This window comes from Eptatretus burgeri, chromosome 2 (assembly GCF_056783735.1).
Source record: "Eptatretus burgeri isolate ZD-2024b chromosome 2, Ebu_testis_v1, whole genome shotgun sequence".
NCBI classification, from domain to species: domain Eukaryota; kingdom Metazoa; phylum Chordata; class Myxini; order Myxiniformes; family Myxinidae; genus Eptatretus; species Eptatretus burgeri.
In genome coordinates this window covers 128,684,630-128,710,106 of record NC_140962.1, presented here as the reverse complement: position 1 = coordinate 128,710,106, position 25,477 = coordinate 128,684,630, and the positions used below count along the sequence as shown (strand labels likewise).

The window sequence follows — 25,477 nt, the reverse complement described above, 5'->3', positions numbered from 1 at the left end:
CCACACACAACATGTTTATTTAATTAAAAAAAATTATCCACCCATCCACACAAGCTCCACTCATCCACCCATCCACCCATCCATTAATCTACACAAACCTCATCCACATAAGCCTCATCCACATTCACCCCTCCCACATAAGCCCCACCGAAGCCCCGCCAACATAAACCCTGCCCACATAAATCCTGCCCACATAAACCCCTCCCACACAAGCTCCACCCACATCAACCCTGCCCACACAAACCCCACCGAAGCCCCCCCACATAAACCCCACCGAAGCCCCGCCCATACAAACGTCCTCCCACAAGCCCCGCCCACACACGCCCCGCCCACACAAGCCCCCACCGAAGCCCTGCCCACATAAACCCCACCCACACAAGCCCCGCCCACACACGCCCCGCCCACATAAACCCCACCCACACAAGCCGCACCCCCTCATTCCCCCTGTGCGCCCCCACCTTTGACCCACCACCTCCCTCATCCCACCCCCACCCTTCCCCACACACACACATGGGGAGGGGAGGGGTGGGATGAGTGGGTGATGGGTCGTTGGGGGAGCGCACCTACCCCCCCACCCCCCTCCCTCCCTCTCCTTCCTGTCTTGATCCTTTTTTTGAAATTCAAAATCAAGTAATTGTAAACAAAACAAATATAATTAATCAAAATTGAAAATATTAAATATTCATTTGCGAGAATGTATAATCTTTCCCAGCAATCTTCTTCAGATGTCTTGTGATTTCAAAACTCAGACACCATATTCTGTTTTGAAACAAAAAGTGGATAATAATTAGGTTTTATAAAGATAATTACATGGTAATATGAGTAAGCCTGGTGTTGGTTCTAAGTTCAAGCCTCGTTGACCACTGAATTAACACACCAGGAGGCCGACTCAGCCTGTCATCCTTCCAAGGTCAATAAAATGAATTCCAGTGTACTGGCAAAACCGCGTCCAAACTAATGATGCAACCAACATAAGGCGACATTCCAAAGAGAGAGTGATATTAATAAAAGAATAAATAAACAAATAACTAAATAATAATTCAGAAACATTTACCTCCAGAAAATCATGTGTTGTACCAGATTGCTTCAACAGCTTATGTTGTGTGATCAAGCTGAAAAAAAATTAATAATAATGAGTCAAGGGTATAGATGGAGAGACAGACAGAGAGAGGTAGGTAGAAAGACAGACAGAGAGATATACAAAGAGACAGACAGGGAGAGATAGAGAGAGACAAACAGACAGGGAAAGAGACACACACACACACACACACACACACACACACACACACACACACACACACACACACACACACACACACACACACACACACACACACACACACACACACACACACGTCTCACCATTGGTTTAATTCATTCGAGATCAGAGGCCGTGATAAGACTTCGTACCAGTCATTATAAATGTTTTTCAATTCTCTTCTAAAATCATTGACCTCTTCAATAAGACCATTCATTTGATGCACCTCATCGTGATATGTAAACTCCACTTCTTCCAAGGACCTGCCAGGAAAAAATATATATTTTCGCATTATCACGATTTAATTTATAATCAATTGCTTCATCGTTCAAAGAGGAAACCATACACAAACTTACCAACTTTGTAGGGAGCTGTTATCTTCATCGGAAGAGAGTGAGTCCATGTCTCAGTTTTTTTTTACCATTGGTACAAGATGGCAAAAAGATCAGAGGCCGTGATAAGACGTCGTGTCAGTCATTAAAAATGTTTTTCAATTCTCTTCTAAGATGAGTGACCTCTTCAATAAGAGCATTAATTTCATGCACCTCGTCATGATATGTAAACTGCTCTTCTTCCAAGGACCTGCCAAGAAAAAAAAAATCAGAATTATCACGATTTAATTTATAATCAATTGCTTCATCGTTCAAAGAGGAACCTATACACAGGCTTACCAACTTTGTGTTGAGCTGTTTTGTTCGCGGAAGAAAGATCGCTCATGTCTCAGTTGTAAAAATGAAAATCCCGTCTGGCAGAAACTTTGTCTGGCGAATCACTTATAAGGCAACGATGAGGAGATTGCTTAATCATTGGGTGTGGCCACAGGAAATGACGCTTTGAGCGAGACAGCTTGGAAAATAACTGGGCGATATATTCTCAAATTGTATGAATCATTTTTAAAACATACTTAAAATGCCCTAAAATGATTTTGATTAAACTTATGTTGAAAAACCTGTTCTTGTTCTGAGATAAAATATAAACACGAGACCTTGTCTCACAGAATAGTTCCTATTTTTTCACAGCATGACTGTCCAAAAACACTTCCTCATTCACACAGCACGACCGTGTCAAAAAAAACACTTCCTCATTTTCATGGCACGAACTGAAAACATTTGAAACAAAACTTTTTTATGGCGTGGTTTATTTTATGGCGTGGTTTTATGGCGTGGTTTATTTGCAACTCGGGCGGTGGCCAGATGAGATCATTAAGAGAAGTTTATCATTTCGTAATGGCACAAAAGGGGTATCTTAAAAAATATAAAGATTCAAATGTTTTGTTTTTCAATATTTTAGATGGGGATTATTGTGTAAAGAAAATTAAACTATTGAAGGAATTTGAGAAGGAACAAATCTTTATAGGTTCAATAAGTGAGCTAAACAATATGCATCGGTTATTTGATAAAGAGTGTCCCGAGGCTTAGACGTTTCAGATATTTCTTTCGAATCACCTTTAACAAATCACATTACCACTTTAGTACTTGAACAAATCTTTATCTTATTGCATGGATTATTTGAAAAAGAAAAAGTGTCCCCAGGTTAAAAGGGGAGACAAATAAATATACCTTGGGATAAAAAGGGGGTTTATTTTTAGGGAAAAAGAAATATGAATCGCTGAAAATCCCCCATTCATTTACATGGGGAAAAGTGAGCCAGAACCAGTATATTCACCCTACTGTCTTGAATGGAATGTTGCTCTTTGTCACTGCAAATTCTGCAGATACTAACCTACCCCATATATTAGGATGCATTTCTCCTGACGCATATGCTTGTGCCAGAAACTCCATGATATTCTGCGCATAGTCCATGCGATTATATGCGAAGAAATATGTAGCCATATCTTCAAGGGATGCCAAGTAGAGGACGAAATTGGGCTCACGTATGGATCGGTGGAATTGGAGCAGAGTCTCAACCTGTTGCATATAAATACGGAACCATCTAGAAAAAGGGAATTGAATGTGGCTCTCATGATGCACCTTGAATTGCATCTCAAGATTCATGCTCTTAAGCTGTAGAAGAAGCTCTTGATGAGCTTCCTTGATAAGTATATTGTTCTGCTGATGTTGTATATATCAGAAACTTTGCTGATACTGTCAGTTTGAATGTTCAAAACATCGGGGTGCTCTGCAAAAAAAAAGAGTCAAACCAAAGATCTAACAACACTTGAAGTGTGATCTCATGTGCTTCGACTGCACGCCTATAGTGACTACCATTTATTATTTGATTGACTACAACTAAACTGTACAGCTTGGCATCAATTCATACACTTGGAAGACCACTGTTTTCAATAGTCTTTCCAAGACATCTTATTCCACAGAGGCTTGTATGAAATGCTCCTGGAACTAACCACCACTTTCCTTTGTATTCAGTATCAAGAAACTCTAGCTTAAGAGCCCTCTTGTACAAATCCATGTCATTGGTCATAAGTACTGGATCAGCACTGTCAGGACAAGCTAGCCTATTTATCTTGTATGCACCATCCATTGCTGTTACGATTGTCTGCCACTCGTGGGCTGGTGCATTAATGATGGGTATTGTATGTGGCTTCTCTAGTGGCTTCCAATGAATGATTGCAGATGATATTGCCGAATTATAGGGTCGCCAAACTGGTATGGTTTGAGACTGATCATTTGAGCTTGTTGAAGCCACTCTTTCTGGTTCCTGTCGCTGTATGTAACGTGCAAGTAACCATGCTGTATCAGTTTGATGAGCATGGTCAACCTCGTGCCTGTATTTGACCAGCTTAAAATTTTTCCTAGTGAGGACTTGAGGAAGGCTTGAGTGTTCCAGTAATTCTACATGGATTCATCTTCACAACTGTTGCAGGTGCATACTTGATATTTACTGGTGTATTTCAGTTCTGGTGTTAAATCATAATTTAACAAAACTCTTAAAATAACATTATATTATCAAAATGGTAGCCATTTTGGATTTTTAGTGCCCTGCTATAATGTAATGATTCGGAAATCATGTTTAACATTATATAGATTTTATTTCTAACTGATGTCAGGTGCATTTTTAATCTAATGTAAGTTTTTAATGTCAAGAAACATTTAATATTAGTGAGGATATTGAAAAAAAATGGTGGCCATTTTGAAATTGCTGGTGACCACTCTTGTGCATGAAAAAAAAAAGATGTAGCAAATACTTTTCTGATTCTCCTGTGTCGACTCTACATCATATCAAATTTTTCCAAATCTAGCAAAAAAAAATGCAACCTTCCAAATAGCTACATAATGTCGAGACTATAATATCCTTTCATTTCATGGAAAAGCACATTGATTTATTTTAATGTTGTTGTTATAATGATTATTGCAAGATATATGATTGCCCTGAGATGGCACTATAAAATATTCTCACCTTCGGTTTGCTCCACAATAAATGCTTACAAACTCCATAAATATTCTTATGTTAGTGTTAAAGCTTGACATTTGTATTATTATACAAATGAGTTCAGGATATTAAAATATTCATCGTAATTCTTGTTTATAGTCATCATAATCTATATATTACTATAACTCTCATCTTGTATATATATATATATATATATATATATATATATATATATATATATATATGTATGTTCCCAAAATACAGTCAAAACGTTACACGATAGCACAAAAATTTTAGGGCCACCTTACTTACCATTCGCCTGCGGTGTGCAGTATCAAGTTTCGTTCAAATCGGGCAATGAAAAAACTCATTCAAAAATCAATTCCCTATTCAGTCAAGTACTCTTTGGGAGTATAGTTCGCGGTACATCCTCAGCGGTTTAGTTCGCTGGAGCTATCTTTTTTTGTTTCAAGAAGTCTTGGAAGATCAAGAGCCTGAACCTCATCTCCAATAGCTGACTTTGGAAATACATAATGTATGTGTGTTCATTTGACAATCCTTCCGGAATAGAAGACATGTTCCATTTGTCAGATCGGCATCTATGCAATTCCATGAGATCAGCAAAGTGCAGCTTCTGTTTTCATGTTGATAGGATGGAGACTAAATCAACTACTGAGGTTCACATCACCTTCAGGATGACCTTTGGAATGCAGCCACCATCAAGAAAAACGATTTGAGAGTGGCACAAAAAACGATTTGAGAGAGAGAGAGACTGATAGCATCCTGCAGGGAAATGGAACAGGACAGCCAAGCACAACTTTATCTTTTAATCGAAATCGCCCTACACAAGACATAAAGCCACTTTTTGTGAAAGGCTAAAAGTGGGTGGTGAGGATGTTGAACACATTTGTGTGAGTCGTTTGAGTGCAATCCCCATAATTCCATTCGGATTTGGACAATGACCTTGCCAAATCTTAATAATAAAACTTTGGGAAATGTTCTTTCACATGCATTCTTCAACAAGCTGCACCATTGTGTCCCAGTTCATTATTTTTTTATGATTTCAAATTGGAATGGTAATTTGCAGACATCCTGCTTTGAGGAATAAGACTGGGTTTCCAACAAGACACTGCCTTTGGGCACTGCAGCCTCAAATGCACAGGAGTGCATGTAATAGATTGCAATGCTTGGACTGGAAGAATTGAGGAATTCAGAAATCCAGGCATAAGGCATCTTTTATGTCACATTGAACAAGCTTGGTAAGCATGTCAGGATGCCAGTCTGCATTGAATGCCTCATTTGTATCCAGAGAGACTATTGTGTGCTTTCGTTTGAGATTAATGGCATTCAACCACTGATGAGAAAGAAGCAGCAAGATGTCTGCAGTTGACCGACTCTGGCGAAAGACCAACCGATGTACAGTGATCAGGATATTTGAAAGGAGGAAAGGCTGTCAGCAGTGGTGACGGATTGTACGACTTTGCATTTAATGAAATTAAGCTTACTACACAAGACTTGAGAAGGCTTTTTATACCCTCCATAAGAATCGGAGTGACGGCAGCTGATTTCAAATGATTGCAACAACCAAAGATTTTGATTCATAGCAATATATTGATCATGCTAAAGAATTTGAGATAAATAATTCAAGTTGAGCTAAAGAATTGGAATGTTTATATACTGTGTAATGTTTCATTAAAAGGCAATTCTCATAAATGCCGGTTCATATTACTCAGTGTTAAACAGTCAAAAGATCTCCCAAAACAGCTCTTAGACAACAGTTACAACTCAAAGCAAATCAAATGGAAAGGCACATCCAAAACAATAGTCAACAAAAGAACATCGAGCAATCAAGACATTGGGTCTCATAATGGAAACATTCAGCCTTTGTTGGATACCTTTTTCCTGTGTCATTTTAGTTCAGGTGTTTTGCAATTACTGTGCTTCAGATGATGTATATGTTACAACACTGGCTTTCATTTGGCAATTCCACACTCAATCCAATCCTCTACTCTCAGAGTCCTAATTTTCTTGCCGCATACAAGCAGGTGCTGTGCTTTCAACGACGTGTGCAGAAGGGAAAACCCCAAATATGAATCGGTTTTTTTCGTTGAATACAATCTATTCCAGATTTATTGGTTTGGCTTCATAACAGTCATAAATGCTCTTGTGTTGAAATACTTTCAGGTGTTCAATTCTTGAAAGGTATTTTTGTGAAATAAAAATCTATTTGATGACGTGCAATCATTTTCGGCATTGCATTTTACCATTTTACTCACTTTATTTGAGTAATTATGAAATTTAGAATTGCTGGACAAAATTAAATTTTGCAATGTGGTATTCATGATGATGTATAGATTTCCCATGCATCATGCGAGGTTGGAGATTACTTGAATAATGCACAGGAAAACGAGCTGCTCAACCCCAGTTGAATGATTTATAAATTATCTCAAATTTGAAAACACAAGAATAATTCGAACTTAAAAATATTCATCCAGAAAGTTAAGGTGATGATTTCCGTGGATCCTGAATCTCCCTCATATATTTTTTTGCATACCGTGTCGAGGAGGAGCAAGAATACAGAACATGTCATAAAGTAACAAAAAGATCGGGAAGGATCAGAAAGATCAGAAATTAGAAAGGGTGGGGTGTGGGGTGGACCAACAGCAGAGTTGAGGGACAAATAAGAGGGAGACTTGGAGAGATAAAAAATGTGGGGGAGAATGAGGGCTAGGGAAGAACATGGGGTGAACAAGTTGAATGCAGCCACAAACTCTCAATCACAGAAGTGGAAGGAAAAACTGGAAACTCAGAAGTAGGTGGGGCTTGGGGTGAGGGGGAGGGGGTTGTTGAGGGTAATACAGACTATGGTTGTGGATGTGGGTTGTGTATGGTCTATATTACCTGACATTGTTAATGAAGAGATGTATTGAGATTCTAGACTAACTAGAGGGCAGAAGGGACACACCTGAAGGGACACCATTGAAAAACTGAGTAAGTTGGTTGGAGGTGGGCATTAAGTCTGGATTTTGGGCATTGCACCAGAAGGGGTTACTGATGGACCACATAAACAATTTCTTTCACTATCATCACACGCAATTAATTTGGATCCACATTCACCCAATCACATCCACCACTCATTCCTCCACCCATCCCTAATCTCAATGGGATGAGAGAAGGAAGGAGGTGGAACACACTCTTCTATCCAAGTCATCAAATTGAAATCCAAATTCATTCATCCATAATTTGAGCTTTATAATTATCCAATTATCTGTTAACACTCAATTTTAAAACGTCAATTTAAAGGAAAGGGAGACATCTCTTCTTCTTCTTTCGGCTGCTCCCGTTAGGGGTCGCTACAGCGGATCATCCGTATGATCCGCATAGTGATTTGGCACATGTTTTACGCCGGATGCCCTTTCTGACGCAACCCTGGTCGCCTCTTACGACACAGGGATATGGTACACCTATTTTAACCAGGGTATACACCAGCCCAGTACACTGGTACTCACTTTGCCGACCTCGGAAGGATGACAGGCTGAGTCAACCCCCTGGTGTATTAATTCAGTGGCCCAACGGGACTTGAACTCAGGACCTTTTGGATCCCAAGCCACTGCCCTAACCACTGCGCCAACACCAGGCTTTGAAAGGGAGACATCCAACAATGCAAAAACTACTGAGGAGTTAAACTCCCAACACATACTACTAATATATGGGAGAGAGAGTTATAGATCAGTGATCGAGAAAAATCGTGTAAATCCCTTAAGGTCATTTCGGATGAATGCCTGGAAGAAGGACCACGGATGCCATTTTTGGTTTGAGACATCTTCGTTTATATGCAGCACAAGGCTGTGGGGTAGCATCATTCGCTGAGGGTGTGGCTATGCTGCTGATGCAATGCCCTCTGCTGGTTAGGGCAGGAATTTGGAATTTGGCCATGATGCTGGCAATAACTCACCTAATCTTCACAAAGGACAGCGTGGGATCTTTATCATCCACAACTAATGCTGGCAGAAGGGACACCCATTTAACATCCATCTAAGATTTTATCCTAAGGGATGGTGCACATATTGATGAATCAACCTGCCTGTGAAACGCCGGGATGATACTTTATAGCTGGGTCGGGATTCAAACCCAGGTTAGACAATTTAGAAGCTAATTTGCACACCGGTAGGCCAGGGGTTCCAAACCTGGAGTCCTTCGACCCATAGGGGTCCATGGAAAATTAAATATATGTTTTAATTGAAAGTATCTCCTGAAAAACATAACTTGTAATCACACACATTCGTCACACAAACAAATTGGTAGCTGTGGTGTACTGTACTTCATTCATTACTTTGTTGCGGTCAAGACAATGTAAGCTTGTCTTCTCGGCTCTCCGCCAGATGTCAACACCGATAATGCGGTAGCGAGTCAGTTTCAGTTACCATCTGGATGCCGACCAGAGAATATTGCATTCACCCTGCTCCATTGCTCCATGTATGGAATTATTGTTAATTCAAGTCACTAATACGTGTAACCTGTTCGGCAAGTGAAGCTCATGAAGTCATTGAGTGTGACACATGGAAGTCGAGATAGATTTCAGCCCTTGGCAGCCCTCAGCTACTGGGCAACCGGCAATTTTGGAAGAAAAATTCAAATATGAAAAGCAATAAAAAAAAAATTGTGAATTAGACATTCCAAAAACTTGTTATTCATATTACATGCCTAAATTTATTCCGATTTTTGTAAATGTTGCCAAAATTTGCCATGATTTGCAATTGTAATTATAGATTCACTTATTTGACTTAATATATTCACCATATTTCGTATACCCCACTCTATAAATGTGTATAAGATGACTTGTTCGATGTATTGTAAAAAGTGAAATTTCATTCCGGGAAAATAACCAGTTTGTAGCAATCAAGAATTCAAAATAAATTTTCACTTCAGATCCTGACAGATGATTGAACTCGTAAAATATATCAAAGAAGTGGGATCTGACCATGAAAGGTAAGGTTGTGAAAATCTTGTGATGTTGCGCACGGCTCCAGTGACTTTGCCGACGCTCCACTGCATTGGTTGTGCTTGATGCCATAATTTAGCGACAGGATTTCAGCCTTCTCGCTGCTGCCCGTACACCGTGCTCATGAGTCTAGTTTTGGTGTACTATTTATCTTATCTCAATGAGCTATAAAACTCAGCTGTAATTCATCTCAGCAGGAAAAAAAGGTATCATAAGAAGAAATTATGCTCGCGATTTGGTGATTCACAGGTTCAAAAAAATTAAAAACCACTGCTCTAGGCCATCCTGTCAGCCCTGGAGGCAAGTGATGGAGAAATACCAGTCATGTCAAAGTCACATCAAGTTTGTATTCATTAAAATCGAGAAAGCTTTTGACCGAGTGCCTCGGGAGGAGGTTTGGGGATGTAAAAGGATTTGTGGAGTCCCTGAGAAGTTTGCATGGCAACAAAAGGACACTCTGACAACTAAAGGACAAAGGTTGATCACTCTTCTCTTCAATATAGGCCAAACGTCAGCAACTTCGGTGAGATTTCTAAAATTGTCAATTTTCATCCGATTGACTTGAAATTTGAAGAGGATTTATATTTCTGATGACTGAATTCAAGGAGACAATTATTTTCGAGATCAACATCGGCCAAAAGGACAACATAGGCCGAATTTCTAAAATTGTCAATTTTCATCCAATTGAATTGAAATTTGAATAGGAGTTGTGTATTTGGTCATTGAATTCAACCCCCAATTATTTTTGAGGTCAAACTTTTTTCAATGGATTTTGGAAGTGTCGTGCTCTGCACGAGGTCTTCTTCTTTTTTTGTTTGGCAATCTCCTACAGGTCACAATTCTAAACTGATCGTCATGAAACTTTTCTAAGTTGTGGAGGTAGTCTCAACTGAGAAGCTATTCATTCTAAGGTCAAAGGTCAAAGGTCATCTTCAGGTCAAATTTCTAAAAGCGCCATTTTTCATCCAATTGACTTGAGAGTTGAAAAGTATTTGCATGTTGTGTCACTGAATTGGGAAACCATCTATTTTTGGGATCAAAAGGTAAAAAGTCATCTCAAGGGCAAACATCTAAAATCATCAATTTTCAACTGAAAAATCATCAATTTACATCCTATTTACTTGAAAATGAAGCAGCAATTGCACAGTGCATCACTGAATTTGGAAACTAACTATATTTGAGCTCAAAAGGTCCAAGGTCAACTCAAGGTCAAATTTCTAAAATCATACATGTCAATCTGAAAAAAGAATAAATTCTTATCTGATTGGCCTGAGCCTGCATTAAGATTGTTAATTTTCATCTTAATAAAATGGACAATTTGATGTATTCATGGCAACCTTTGGAGAGAGGGTGGGGGAGTGGATTTTGCAAGTATCGTGCCTGGCATGACATCTTTTTCTTGATATTCTGTCTGCTTGTCTGCACAGAACTTTGGTGTTTTTCTCCACAAACGCTTGTGAGAACGAGAAGAAATTTTCATCATCAGAGCGCCGACTCAAGCAGAATGTTTAATTAGTATTTATGACGTCATAGGTCATGTGGTGTGGCAGCCATTTTGGAAACACGGAAATCTTTGAACCGCTATCTCTGAAACCGCAATACAAAAAATTGGTACTTGGCACATGGCAAATACTCCTCATGGGGAATAAGTGATTATTGATGACATCATAGGTGCCTTCATTATGACGTCATAATTGGATATGGAGAACGATTCATCTTATCAGTGTGAAAATTTTTGAAGGTCATCTAGGGACAAAATGGTCCACAGAAGAAGAAGAAAAAAATGACATCATTTGTCATGTGATTCGGCAGCCATATTGTTGTTGTTTTTTAATCTTTAAAAAATCTTCTTCTCTGAAGTGGCACAACAGATCGAGGCGAAACTTTACACGTATAATAGCCTCTCCAAGTGGAACAAAAGATTCACTCATATGACATCATGGGTCACATGTTTTGGCAGCCATATTGGATTTACCCGAAAACCAATAAAAATTTTCTTCTCCAGAACAGCTGGACAGGTCGAGGGGAAATGTCACACAAATGCTCCCCAGCCTTTGGGATACCAGAGTATTCACGAATAATTGATGACACATGATCTGGTAGCCATATTGGATTGAGCAAAAATCTTAAAATATAATTATTTCTCTTGAATCGCTTGATCAATCGACGCGAATCTTCACATTTATGATCTCGTCCTGATGGGGAATATAAGTTTAAATTTCAACCTGATCGGACGTGTGGTCTGGCGGCCAGAATGCTTTAATTTTTCTTGATCCGGTATCTTTTTGATTTTTTTTTATTTTTCAACATGGCTCACTTGGTTGTGTCTGGAGGGTTTTGAGGGTAGAGGAGTACCAGCTGAAATGTGAATCTTATCCATGTTCCTCCTGATTAATTAATATTTGCTTTATCTTTGTTTGGGCTCCCACTGATTACTCCAATGCAGGACTGTACCTATTTCGTCTTCCATTTGATTTGAATTGAATCGATTTTAATCCCTTTCTAAATTAAATTGATTAAAAATAAACGTCATGGGTCAGCTGTCCGATTGAACTGGGTTGCATCAAAGGGGGATGACTTGGTACCCGGTCATCACTGCAGCATTTATAAAGTGGCAGTTCCAGTTATGTCTACTTTTATTTGCAGAACACACCAGCACACAAACTCCACACAAAATACACCACTCAAAACTACAGAAACACCTCACAAAAGAAGACCTGGCGAGGGTCTGCAATCTCTGATTGCTCTTTTTCTTGTTCTGGCGTATTTTAGGAATTGTTTGGCTGGAATTCTAGCAGATGGCTGGCAAAGTAACTTAGACATATATGCACTTACCATTGAGCTATCTAACTGTGGTTTGAATTTTCTTCCAGCTATAAACTGTCACCATTATATTTCACCGGCAGACTGCAACGTCAATGGGTGCACAATCCATCTTCAGGATTTTCAGTTGGAAATACCATTTGAGAGTCCCATTTTGCTGATGATAAATACCTCATGGTATATTTGACCAAGAGTAGGTGATTTTATTGCTTTTATGCTGGCCAAATTTTGAGTTGCTGTCACCTTTGGTCTCACATCAAGCAGATCGATTTGCTTCATTAATTACTTTGACAAAAAACTTCCAATAAGATGGTGGGAATAAATATTCCCACAAAAGATTGGAAATAATGGAGGCTGTTAAAAATGTAGCATTCCTCAGAGATAATAAGCAGCTCGACATCAGGTATATAAATTTAAAAAGTGAATTTCAGATGATTTCTTCCACCATTGCTTCAGGAAATTTCACATTTATAAACGGATTGACGACGCTTAGTTCATTGACTGTCGTTGTGATTCTTTCCATTTTGGCATTTATGACCACTATCGGTAATATAGTGGTACTTGGAGCTGCAGCAACTTCTGAGCATCTGAAGCAGAAGAAGAGCATGGCCTTCATCATCTCACTGGCATATACCGATCTGATGATGGGAGAGGGATAATGCCACTTTACATCTCGACACATCATGGGATTACATTTTTTTTATTATTATTACCACGATCAACCTTACTCGAGGTTTTAAACAGTCATTTTTTCACAATTCATAACTTATAAACACATAAACCACCATCTTTCACGGGGAAGGGCTGTTGGTCCAGAGGGAGGTGAGGTGGGAGGAGGGACCCGGCATTGCCCGGCAACACTCTGTAGATTTTCTGGTATATCGGTATATATTTATTTGTATATAGTATGTGTGTGAGAGAATTTATTGCAGTGTTACGGATCAACAAAGTTGTTATTGTAGTTCGTGTTTTCATGTTATAGATTCCAATAAATATTTCAAGGTTTTTGTGAATTTGGAGGAAAAATCAAACCAAGTGATTATGATAATAGTAAATACATAAAAGCAAATGTTGAAGCAATGGCTTTGGGAAACCAAACAGTGGATCCTTCTGGCTGGTACGTTACTTCGTATAATATCATATTATCGCTCATCGTCACTCTCACCATTGGTGGAAATTTTCTCGTTCTAGTCACTATAGTTTGCTACCAACAGCTCATGCATGGCGTGATGAGCATTTTTATTTCCTCGCTCGTTTGCTCCGACTTGCTCATCGGGACAGTGGTTATGCCTTTAACAAGAATAGATAAGTGGCCCTTCGGACGTCAGGTTTGCAACTTTAGGATCATAATGGATGTCACAAGTGTAACTGCGAGCATCAACAGTCTGTGTGTGATCGCCATCGACCGTTACATCGCCATCACGAGGCCACTGAGATACCCTTCCCTCGTTACACGCTGTCGGGCAACATGCGCCGTACTTGCTGTTTGGATCCTATCCATCACGATGACCTTCTTTCCTGTTCAATTCAACTGGTACCGCTCAAAAAGTCCTGAAGCCTTGGTTTGCTACGAAAACCCAAACTGCTGTAGTTTTGAACCTTCTAAAGAGTATGCTGTAATCTCGAGCATTATCTCCTTCCACCTGCCGGCTGCATTGATGATCTTCGTCTACTCACAGGTGTTGAAAGAAGCCACTCGGCAGGTAAGAATGTGTTTTGGTTTTCCATACTTTCATTGTAATCGCGATTTTATCAAAAGAATAAACCTGGTGTTGGCTTATCGGTTAAGGTGGCTGGTTTAAAATCTTAAGGTCTTGAGTTGGAGCTCCTGTCGTTCTGTTGAAACAACACCAGGTGGGTTGACTCAGCCTGTCATCCTTCCGAGGTGGGAAAAATGAATACCAGCTTATTGGTAACAGGGGCACTGCATCAGCGGTTTCAGCTCTGCTTCCAGAAATGATGCAGCCAGCAGCCACAGGCTGCAGATGAAAACAATTACGTCAAAATCAATTGTCGAGATGAAAAAAATAATCGGTGTTTGTGTGTCCACGTCTGTGCATTTCCTCAATGTTATAACTTGCACTATTGTTGTTATTATTATCATCCTTTTTATAATTCAACGGCCACAATTATTTCCACCTTGTTGTGGGGTGGGCCCCAGAAAAATTCAACGAATGAAGCATTCAAACAATATTGCCCAATTAGCAGATGTTAAAAATTTAAATGTGCATTAATCTTTTTCAGATTTGATAAAGCCTCATGAACATGGGTTTTGGCATCTTAATTGAATCCAAAGCCCATGGTGCTTGGGTGTAGATCATTAATTTTGCTCATTCACAATAGTCAATTCAATATGTAATTCCTAAATTGCATCTCCCTTTGAGAGGATTTTCAGAAGAACTTCAGGTTGCTATAGTTGGACTTAAATGAATGCTTCAGAATCTGCTGACTGTTGTGAGTTTTTTGAAAGGTACCGTGGATGGAACATCTGATAAGAAGGGGGTGCCCTGCATGCAAAGTCTGCGAGATATAACGGAGAGTGTGACATCAGTGATTTTAGTTGAAGTGTATGGTGTGCTCAGACCAGCTGGCTGGGAGAAAGTTGTCTGTCTTTGGTGTTAACGCTAACACATCAAAGGAAGGTGGAAGTTGCATGCCTGAGTTTTGTTTGGCGTTTAAAATTATGTTTTGATAACATGTTTTCATGGGAATTGAATAAAGAAAGTAAATATGCTTATTACTGTTGAAGGAAAAGGTTATCATGTGCTGGATTTAATGTCATGATCCAGAGAGCTTGACACCTTTTGCCATAATTTGCTTTTGTAAGTTCTGGAAGTGCTGTCGAGTTTAAAAAGAAAAAGAAAAAAAATAGAAAAGCAAATCAAAAACTAATGCACAGAAGTCAGTTTTAAACTGCCAAAGTTGGATTCCTCTTTATTTTATTTTAACTAAGTTGGATTCCTGAACTGATGATAAAATGTCATCTTGATGCTTATCCAAGGTCTTTCGAAAGTGACGTTCAGCCATATGTCAGGCATTCATTCACTGGTGAATGTGAAAATTATACATTGCCTGTCAAAATGGGTTGTGCAGGTATCCTTGCCAAATTTTAAACATGTTTATTGAGACAGTCAGAAAAACAACAGTTTCTATGTCTGCACAGTATATCTATCGTTAATCCAGTTTCAAAAGTGTGAAATGTGGAGGTGTTTTATGGTTCGTTATTTTAACTTGAGGTGTTACTCTTCAGAAGACTCAATAATGACTGATATAATTAGTTTAAGTTTCATGATTGTTGTGATTGAGGATTTTAAGATGAGTATTATCCACTATAATAAATAGAAGTTGTGTCACCATATTCACTCATCACTGATGCAGCACTGTCCAATTTGTTGTGCCTGTTGTTCCCTTCACTCGCCGATTGGTCACGGAACTGACCAAATGGATGTGACCGTTTTCCTCAGCATCATTGTTCACTCGTTGAATGGTCGCAGCACTGACCAAATGGGTGTGACCATTTTTCCCTTCAATCATCGATTGGCCGCGACATTGACCAATTGGGTGTGACCTTTTTTTCCCAGCATCGTTATTACCTCCGCCACTGAAGGTGAAGGAGGTTATGTTTTCACCCCTTTCTGTTTGTTTGTGTGCAAGATATTTCAAAAACTTGTAATCGGATCCAGCCGAAATTTTGTGGACAGGTTGGGTGTGTGACAGGGAAGAATTGCTTCAATTTTGGTGAAGAACCGAATCCGGATTCGGATCCGGATCTGATCATCTTTGTAAGTGATTCTTCAACATTGAGAGATAGGGCCAAAAACGATACCTTGCACGATATTTCAAAAATGGCTTGGGCCAGATATGTTCTCATGGATCTGGCATTATGTAGCGGAGGCATGTGCCCTACCGAGTGCTCTTCTAGTGCTTTTCTATTGTTATCGCGTCGATCCTCCTCAGCAAACAACGTTGGCAAATAAAGGTCCATCTAAGTGTTGCAGCAAATCACACACATTCCTCACCTCGTGTTACCCCACCTCTCACAGTGGTGATCACAGTATTGGTGATTATGGTGCTATATTGGTGAATGCGGTATGGCGTCTTCATCACGTGCTTTCCTCACCTCATGACTAATCCTGGTGATTACTATTTTGATTATGTTGCTGTCCTTGATAATTTTATGTTTCTTTGACTCCCTGGACACTAAGCGGTCATTCTTGTCACCAACAAAAATTTTGCTTTGTTGCGATCAACAAAATTTTTTTTAACATGTTGTGATGTGATCAATATAATAATAATACATTGTGATCAATAAAAAGCAATTAAATTACATTTGTGATCAATAAAATTCCTTTCAAAAACTATCAAGTGCATTTCCAAGACTGCCACAGCATATTGCTCACTGAAGGTGGACCGACACGGGTACTCCTACCTGGAAGGCAGGGATGCTCTCTCGTAATAATAATAATAATAACAACAACAATAATATATTTTTATCTTCGTTAAATTATTGTTTTAATTTAATTTAAATTTATTTATTTCTTCATCTGATATTGTCTAGTTTATTGAAAAAAGAATATTAAATAATTATTTCTGCTAAGTCAACTGAAGAAACGTATCAACTGGTATTTATCATCATGGTGTACCTTCTTACATTTGAAGGAAGGCTGTCATGACCTACTTTGGCATCCTTATTTATTAATTGAGGGCAAGGTGTTGTGTTAAACCACCAGAACTACAACAAGTCATAGTATGCATGAATTGTGTGGCGTAATTTTTGTTCAAAAGGAATGACTACTGGTAGATGGGTCCCCAGATTAATGTCCAGTCTGAAGGACAGCACACATTTTGAGACAATACTCTGACAATTTATCGTCAGGTTGAGAATCAAATTTGGATTTGTCAGTTCAAAGGAAAGTGGGCTACCTTAGCATCTTCCTATGAGATCACTGTCATTTGCAATTGTCAAAAGGGTTTTCTCAATGTTATGACTTGATGACAGCTTGAGTTTATACACTAGCTGATGCAGACCTGCCGATGAGTAAGATTGTGTTGCTTTTTCGATACTCTCAGAAAAGACGTCACCTGTTGTTTCCTTTTCAGGCACAAAAGATGAATTTGAATGAGTTGGGGGAGGAAAGAGTTGGTGGAGGTGTGCGAGGTGCAGAGAAGAACCAGATCAGACACATAATATCTGCAAAAGAGAGAAGAGCTTTGAAAACCCTAAGTCTCATTATGGGTGTATTTTTGTTCTGCTGGTTACCTTTCTTCATTATCAATCCCACACAGGCATTATGTGGATTCTGTTTGGATGGTTTTTATAATCTTGTCTTTTTATGGTTGGGTTATATTAATTCAATATTTAACCCCCTTCTCTATTCCCGAAATCCAGAGTTCATGGCGGCATACAGACGTCTGCTTTGCTGTGACGCTGGAAAATTGCGGTTGTTGAGAAAATCGAGACCAGCTTTGTAGTGAAGTTCAACTGCTCTTTTCTGTTCATACATGTAAATACAATTCGAATATTATCCTTCGTAAAGCAAGGAATCCATTAAAACTGGTGTAAATATTAATTGCAAAACAAGTCTTCAGGGCCAGGCCAACTGCAACGGAATTGCAAAAGCAAAAAAAAGGATAATTTCAATATTAATGTGTAAATGTAACCAAATGACTAATCCTGTGGAAGTGAGCACCTCAAAATTCCATGTGGGAATGCAGCCACCACTGTAATTCAGTGAAGGATTTGGCTGCTCATCCTTAATCAAAACTTCACAACTTCAAAATAGGACTGATGTGTTTAAAGTTGAAGCAACTCTCACAGCTCTTGACTCACAAGCCACGAGATCCATCACGTACGATTTCCACTTGCTATTACAGTGCAATCAGTCTCTGATTTTTGGATATTGGCATAAAATTGCCTCTCCAACACTCACTTCAGCACACGAATTGAACAGCCTCCATAATCAAGGAGCTCAATCCACCATCAACAATGAACCCTGAGCTCCCACTCAATGACATGACACATGCAACCCTATTCTCATATATGGCAAGCTGACAGTCACCAGCATGACTAGATTAGAGAGAGTAGGGATTGGAGGAATAGTATGATACTGAGAGGGTGTTGCTATAGGTTTCTTGATATAGGGAAGAGCAGGATAGAGGGGTTCATGAAGAATTCATAAAGGCATGTGATAAGGGAGCAGTAATTATGAGTAGGAATTTAAATTTTCCTGAGATAGATTACATCCAGTTGATCCTACTTGCAGGCCACACTCATGGAGTCTATATAATTTCTCTTGCATACTTTGCTTGGTGTCTGATATGAAACAGATGTCATCTGCAAAGCTGAGCAACTCCAAATGGTGATCTTGAGCTTAGTCTATTTTATATCTGGCATGCTGTGTCGTCTTCCTTAATACTCAGTCCAATACAAGTAGAAACAGTAGTGGAGACATCAGGCATCGCTGTCTGACTCCTGTTGTGACTTAAAATTCTGTCGACCTCTTTCCATTGAAAACAAAATGCCAAAAAAGAATAAAAAAAGATAAGTGATTAAGTCTTGGGCTTGGTAATCCTCCAAAAAAGTAAACTCTAGTGATGTCATTGATGCAAATGCTAAGAATTAGGAGCAAACAAAAATACACTTAGCTGATGAATTACTTAACCAACTATAACGGCACTCAGTCGAGTGCATACCTCCACCAGGCTGAACAGTTTACATTTAGTATCCCACTGATAGGCCAGATCTACATTCGGACTTTAACTAAAATGCAATTGGTTTATTGTTGTAACCCACCCAACTCATCCACCAAGTTTTGTCGTAAACCGTTCACAACTTTTTGAAATACAGTGCTGTATATCATTTTCTCCCAATCTCCCAATTGTGAGGAATCACTTAAAAAAAAAAATTAAATCTTCTTATCCGGATCTGGATCTTCTCCCAAATCAAATCAATTTGTCCTTGAAAAACATTCAACCTGTCCACCAAGTTTTTCATTTAATTTCATTTATTATTTTGCAGGTATTATTATGCGCTTTCTCCAAACACCAATGCAAGTGCACCAATTACCCAGAGGGGGTAGCATGGCAGCAAAGCTTATATCTATTGTTTAACAGGTGAAACCAATGCATGACATGAAACAGAACCAACCAACCAACCAACCATTGGGACCACACTCTGTGCAGAGTGTTGGTGCTGCTTAAGCAGTCTCCTTGGCTATTTGACACAATCCTGAACAGGTCGCTACTCCGACACAGGATACCAGCAAGCTGGCACTCATTTTGCCAACCTCAGAAGGATGACAGGCAGAGTCATCCCCACCTGGTATTAACTCAACAGCTAAGCAGGATTTGAACTCAGGACTCGAGGATCCCAAGCCCACCATACCAGGCATATGAAACAGAAATATATTTAATAAGTAATTTATTATTCCCTACTGTCTACCTTTCAAACACTAATATCATTGAATAGCTTCCCATAACAATTATTTTTAAGAGAAACACTCAATGCTTTTAAAGCTCCCCAAAGTTACACACATAACAGGCTTCAATGCAGTTTTGAATCAAGTCATGACTTTCAAGTCGGCAACTTATCTCATTTACCCAGTTCTTAATAAAAACCCCAGAAGGATACGAATTGATGTCAAAGTCACTTGTGGTCACGTTCAAAGCGAAGCAGACTTGCCCCGTTGAGTGTGCACAGGTTGAAGACTGACCGGCCAGTCGCGCTGCAAGTCCCCAGAGGGTAATCTTCACATCACCGATGCAAACAGATAAATCTGAGTCCACTACTTGCATTTACGGACCACAATGTAGACCGACAGTGCTGTGGAGTGAGAGGGAGAACACAGGCCCTTTGCGTTTTCTGTAATGACCAGAGAGGAATTGCCTGCTTGGATGTTGTCTCCAAGACACCAGCAAAGCGGTGGGTTCATCGAGAACCCAACCGGCCAGCAGATAAGATCGACCAGCATCTGCAGCGATGCAGCTGATTCTTGAGTCAGGGATTGGGAGTTGCAGCACCAGTCGTGGTGAGCATGCAACACTCTAAATACCCTCTTTTCTGTTTGAGCCGTTTTGTAAAATGAACTTGGCCACAGGACATGCTGCAGCTGTTCCTTCTCTCACAGGTCACATCGTGTCCTCCCCAAAATTTTGACACTTGGTTGGCTATTTTATGGTCGTGTGATACATGGTCACTCAGAGTTGAGGTATCTGCATGCCATTGTGTCTTCAAAGACTCTCCATAATAACTCTTTCTCTCAGTCTGTTTCTCTTTCAAATGGGAGTATGCATTGGACAGTACTCGGATGAATTAGCCTAAACACAGCTTTGTACAGAGTGATTTCTTCAGCTCCTCCTTCTTATCAGTAACCTTGACAGTCCATTACTTCTACACTCTTTAGTGCCCAGCCTGACAGCCTGCAGCTGCACGAGTGCCTTCACACAGTAACCACAATACTTATTTAATTTGAGTTGCCTTTTAACATAGTATATACCTTTACACCGTTTCCAAATATGTGGTATATATTATTGATCTGTAACAGTACACCAAGGCATACAATGCACCCCTTCAGGATTGCCCACCCCCCCTCCCCAACACCTCTCCCCTCATAACATATAACCCATCCAGTTGTTGCTGACTTTAAGTCCAGCTTGCAGTCATCCAAATCCATCCATAACTTTTTCTAGATATTGTGCCCTGCATCATTTTTGGCTAGGCTATCTCTGAATAGTGAAGACTCACTATAAAAATTCCAGTGTCTGGATCCAGATTCGGATCTTCCCCCAAATCTAAACAATTCATCCTTCTCCCACACCCAACCTGTCCACCAAATTTTGGCCAAATCCATCCTTAACTTTTCGAGATATCCTGCTCACACACAGACAGACAAACAAACATGTGAAAAACATAACCTCTGCCCACCTTCAGTGGTGAAGGTAATAATTACAAAGTGGAAAAGAAAGGAGGTTTATTCAAAAGTAGTTAATAAGATGTGGTCAAGCAACATAATTAAACTAAAAAACTTATGAACTCATGCTCTAACCATGATCAATTTAAATCCAGATATATGCATAGGTGGTTATTTTGAAAAACAAAGAAAGTGTTAGTCTTATGGATGCTTTTATAAAAAAAAAATTTAAGAAAAGCAAAAGGAAGCAAAATGAACGATGGAATGATGAAGTAACAGAGTTTTATTTCAGTATATTTATCAATTTTTCTTTGAGATAATACTCTTACATTATACAGTACTTATAATGAAGGAAAGGCAGTTTCAACTGAGCATTTTAATTGTACTTTGAGAGAAAGACTTTTTAATAACATCCCCTGAATTAGGACATCAGAAATGGGTTTATATTATTCCAGGATGTGTACACACTCACAATGTCATGTACATTCCTCAACAAAAGTAAAACGATCAAAACAATTTACAATATTCGAATATGAAAAAGATTAACCTGAGAAAGCCAAAATTTAAAGTGGGTGATATTCTTAAAATTCATAAATGGAAATCTCATTTAAAAAAAGATTTTACAAAAAGATAGACAAGTGAGTCTTTTAGAATTGATGTTATTTTTGATACAGTTTCCTGGACTTATAAATAATATGACTTGAACAGAGAGGAGATTTTAAGGTTATTTTATGCACAATTACTGGGGTACCCAGCATTGTGTGTTGCTGTTCTAATCCTATTGGCATATTGAAGAAATCAATTTTTGATTTTTTTTCTTTTTTTTTGTGGTGAGACAAAAACACTTCACTACATCCACGAAGGAATGGGGCTGGGGATCATTTATTATTACCTTTCACGTTAGGCTTAGGAAACAAAGGCTTAGGCACTATTTTTTTTCCAAATTACATTTTTTTCCCTAAAACTCCCTGACACTCACTGATGAACCTCTGAAAGTTAACAAAGTTCTGTTTGGTCATCTCTGAGAAAAATGGCAAAGAAAAAACTTTGTGAGAAAAAGAAATGTGGACAGCTTTTATAGTTATAGGTAATTACTGACATCAACTAGATGGTATTCAGAGAATACATACCCACCCAGTCCTATGAAGGACTCGGTGTGAGCCAACTCTTGTTTGTTAAGGATTTTTTTCTTTGATCCAATTTGGCTGCCAGACCATGTGACCGATGATGTCACCTTTATCAAACCACATTTCCAATGGGTAGTTGATCAATTGGTTAAATTTTGCATTTATCGCTGAAGCCTTGTCAGCTTCCAGTTCTGGGTTTGTATCAACGGCAACTTCTCTCAGGGGTCTCTGCCGACTTTCTCAAAGTTAAGTTTCCGGTTGTTATTTGTCACATTTTAACTGTTTATTATCTCACCTACATGTTTACTGTGTGTTCCTAGTTCGGTTTTATTTTCAAAAATTGTGCTATTTTGTGAGTTTGCGTCGACCTTGTGTTATTGGGCTCCTTGGGGTTTACCTGTCCTTCCCATCTTGGTATACAATCGTTTTATTTGCATTCTCTCCATATTACCATCAATTCCTATTTTCCCCACTTTTCCCAACACCCCCCGTTTATCCCTCCCAAATACACACTCTGTTTCTTGTCTTTAATAAAAAAAAACAAAAAAACAACAACAACCCTTTCTCCCTGCATATCCACGAGTACCTATCCTTCTTCATCTTTCTGCCAGCACACCATCTTTCTTCTATTTGAGCTGAACCACTCTCACCATTTCCTTCACAATTTCTTCCTACATCCTTCCATTCTCCAATCTTATGTAATCTTCAAAAATCCATTAAAAACTAAATAAATATAATTATTTCCATTGTATCCTTCCTAACTATACACCTCCTGATACCACGTGTCTCTCTCTACCGTCTTCCTGGTACTTTTCTTTGATCCATCAGCTTCACTCTGTGTTTACCGATTCAAATTCACCATACACCTGCGCGATTTTACTTCAACCTTTCCTTTTCCGAATCTTACACAATCCTTAATTTTAAGAATAATAATAATAATAATAATAATAATAATAATAATAATAATAATAAATAAATTCACTTTTACCTCTATATCTCTGTTGAAGCAGACTTCTTTTTAATATGGTAGTTCGATGATTAATCTGCTTACTCAATGCATACAAATTGTAGTCAATTACAATTACACCTGTTTCCCTTAATTATTGCACCTGTCAATTACTGTTTCAATTACTGACATGTATTCATTTCTCTGTAACTCATCAATTGGAACCTATAAATCAAACATATTTTAATCAAATGTATTTTATTGGAACTTGTATCTTCTCTTGCTTTGCTCTTCCTTCCTGCTGCTGCTTTTGTCCCCTGTCTTCCCTCCCGTTTCCTCTTCTCTCTCTGTTAGATTTCTAATTGAGGTACCTGCCATCCCTTGACAGGGCTTTTTAAAGATCTGTGTAATGTGAACAGCCTGAATCTGTCCAGAATTGTTTTGCTTACAGTTGTACCCTTGCCTTGCTTTTCTCATGTGAAAACTGGCCAGGTCAAGGTCAGATATGGGTCGTTATGACCCAACTCTCCTCCTCCTCTTGTTTTCTCTGTTCTTCTCCTCAGCCCCCTTAACTTTCCCCCACTTTCCCTTCGGCATTATATATATATATATATATATATATATATATATATATATATATATATATATATATATATATATATATATATATATATATATATATATATATATATATATATACAGTATAGATGATTTCTGTAACTCTGATTTTGTGGAGACAATTGTATGTTATATATCGATACTCCTTTGCTCCGTGGTATCACGCGCAATAAATATTCTCTGATTGAATTGTACTTTACCTTGAGTGGACGTTGAATATTAAGACCTACATTGAATAATAAGAGTTACCTTGAATACTAAGAGTTCCACATCACCTCCCATAACCACGTGATCTGTTTCCACCCTTTGCGTTTGCCGACCCAAATTCACCATTCACGATCTTTTCTTCATGTATGATCTTATCTGTAAAGATCTTCACGATCTTATCCACTCTCTTAAAAACCCCCCCACCCCCCCAGGAAACTTTACTTCACCTAATCTTATGCAATCTCCATTAAAAAAATAATAATAAAAACCATCTCTTATAATGCTTCATCTTACTCTTTCACATGTGTGGTTCTCATTAATGTATCATAATTCACGACTCTTCTTCTATTTCAACAAACTGCTCTCAATTAGATCTTTCCTTCATACCTTGTCTAAAAAAATCCAAATGTAAAAAGTTTCTTCTCTCCATTCTCTTAATTTGCCCTCATTGCATCCCTCAAGAAATGTCTTTAGTCACATTTCTGAATTAAAAAAATATATATTTTGCTTTGCATGTTCACTTTTTCTTCAATCATCATTTTCTTCTTACTTCAGTGCCAATTCACCATTTTCACCCTCACTATCAAAGCAACCATCACATTCTTCCCCCTCCAAGTTTCCCTCTCACCTTTCTCAAAAACTACCCCTCACCTTTCTCCCTCAACTCTCCCCAGTAGCCCTTCTCCCACCATTCACCCCTCTCACTCACCTTTGTCAAAGTTGCCCCCCCACAAAGCTACCTCCTTCCCCTGCCCTCTAGACTCCATCTCATCACTCGACCTCCTAAAATCCTCAACTGCCTTCTGCTCCTTCTCTTATTACTCTCCACTCTACCTCAACCTAGCACCACAGAGCTAGTTAACTAGCTAGTCAACCTAGCACCACCACCACCACAGATTTCTCCTCCTCATCCAGTCACCACCCCAAGCTATTCTGCAATCCCCCACACTCTTTCAACAACTCTCCTTATCTACCCTCCTCCCTTGTCCTACCCACCCCCTACCCTCTCCTCCCCTGCACCCAAAGCCTCTTCTCCTCCCTCTTCATTAACAGTGCGGACCTCAAATATCCGGGGCCTTTGCACAAACCTGACAGATCTTTCCATACAGGTTACAACTGACAAACGAGACATAATCTGCCTAAAATAAGCTTTCCTCCCTCAAGACATTGGAGACTCCCTAGTATCTCTCCCTGGTTACTCCCTCCTCCGGAATGACAAACCTGAGCCTCAACCTGGTGGAGGAGTTGCTCTCTTAATCA

At 39.1% G+C, this 25,477-nt stretch overlaps 1 protein-coding gene across 1 annotated transcript; it reads left to right on the top strand.

The window, feature by feature from the left end:
- Window positions 1-13,354: 13,354 nt before the first annotated feature.
- LOC147033087 (beta-2 adrenergic receptor-like) lies at window positions 13,355-20,028 on the top strand. Its single transcript, XM_085859081.1, has 2 exons — window positions 13,355-14,113; window positions 17,511-20,028. The coding sequence occupies exons 1-2, from the start codon at window positions 13,490-13,492 to the stop codon at window positions 17,880-17,882; spliced, it is 996 nt and encodes a 331-aa protein (XP_085715207.1). The 5' UTR covers window positions 13,355-13,489; the 3' UTR covers window positions 17,883-20,028.
- Window positions 20,029-25,477: the final 5,449 nt, after the last annotated feature.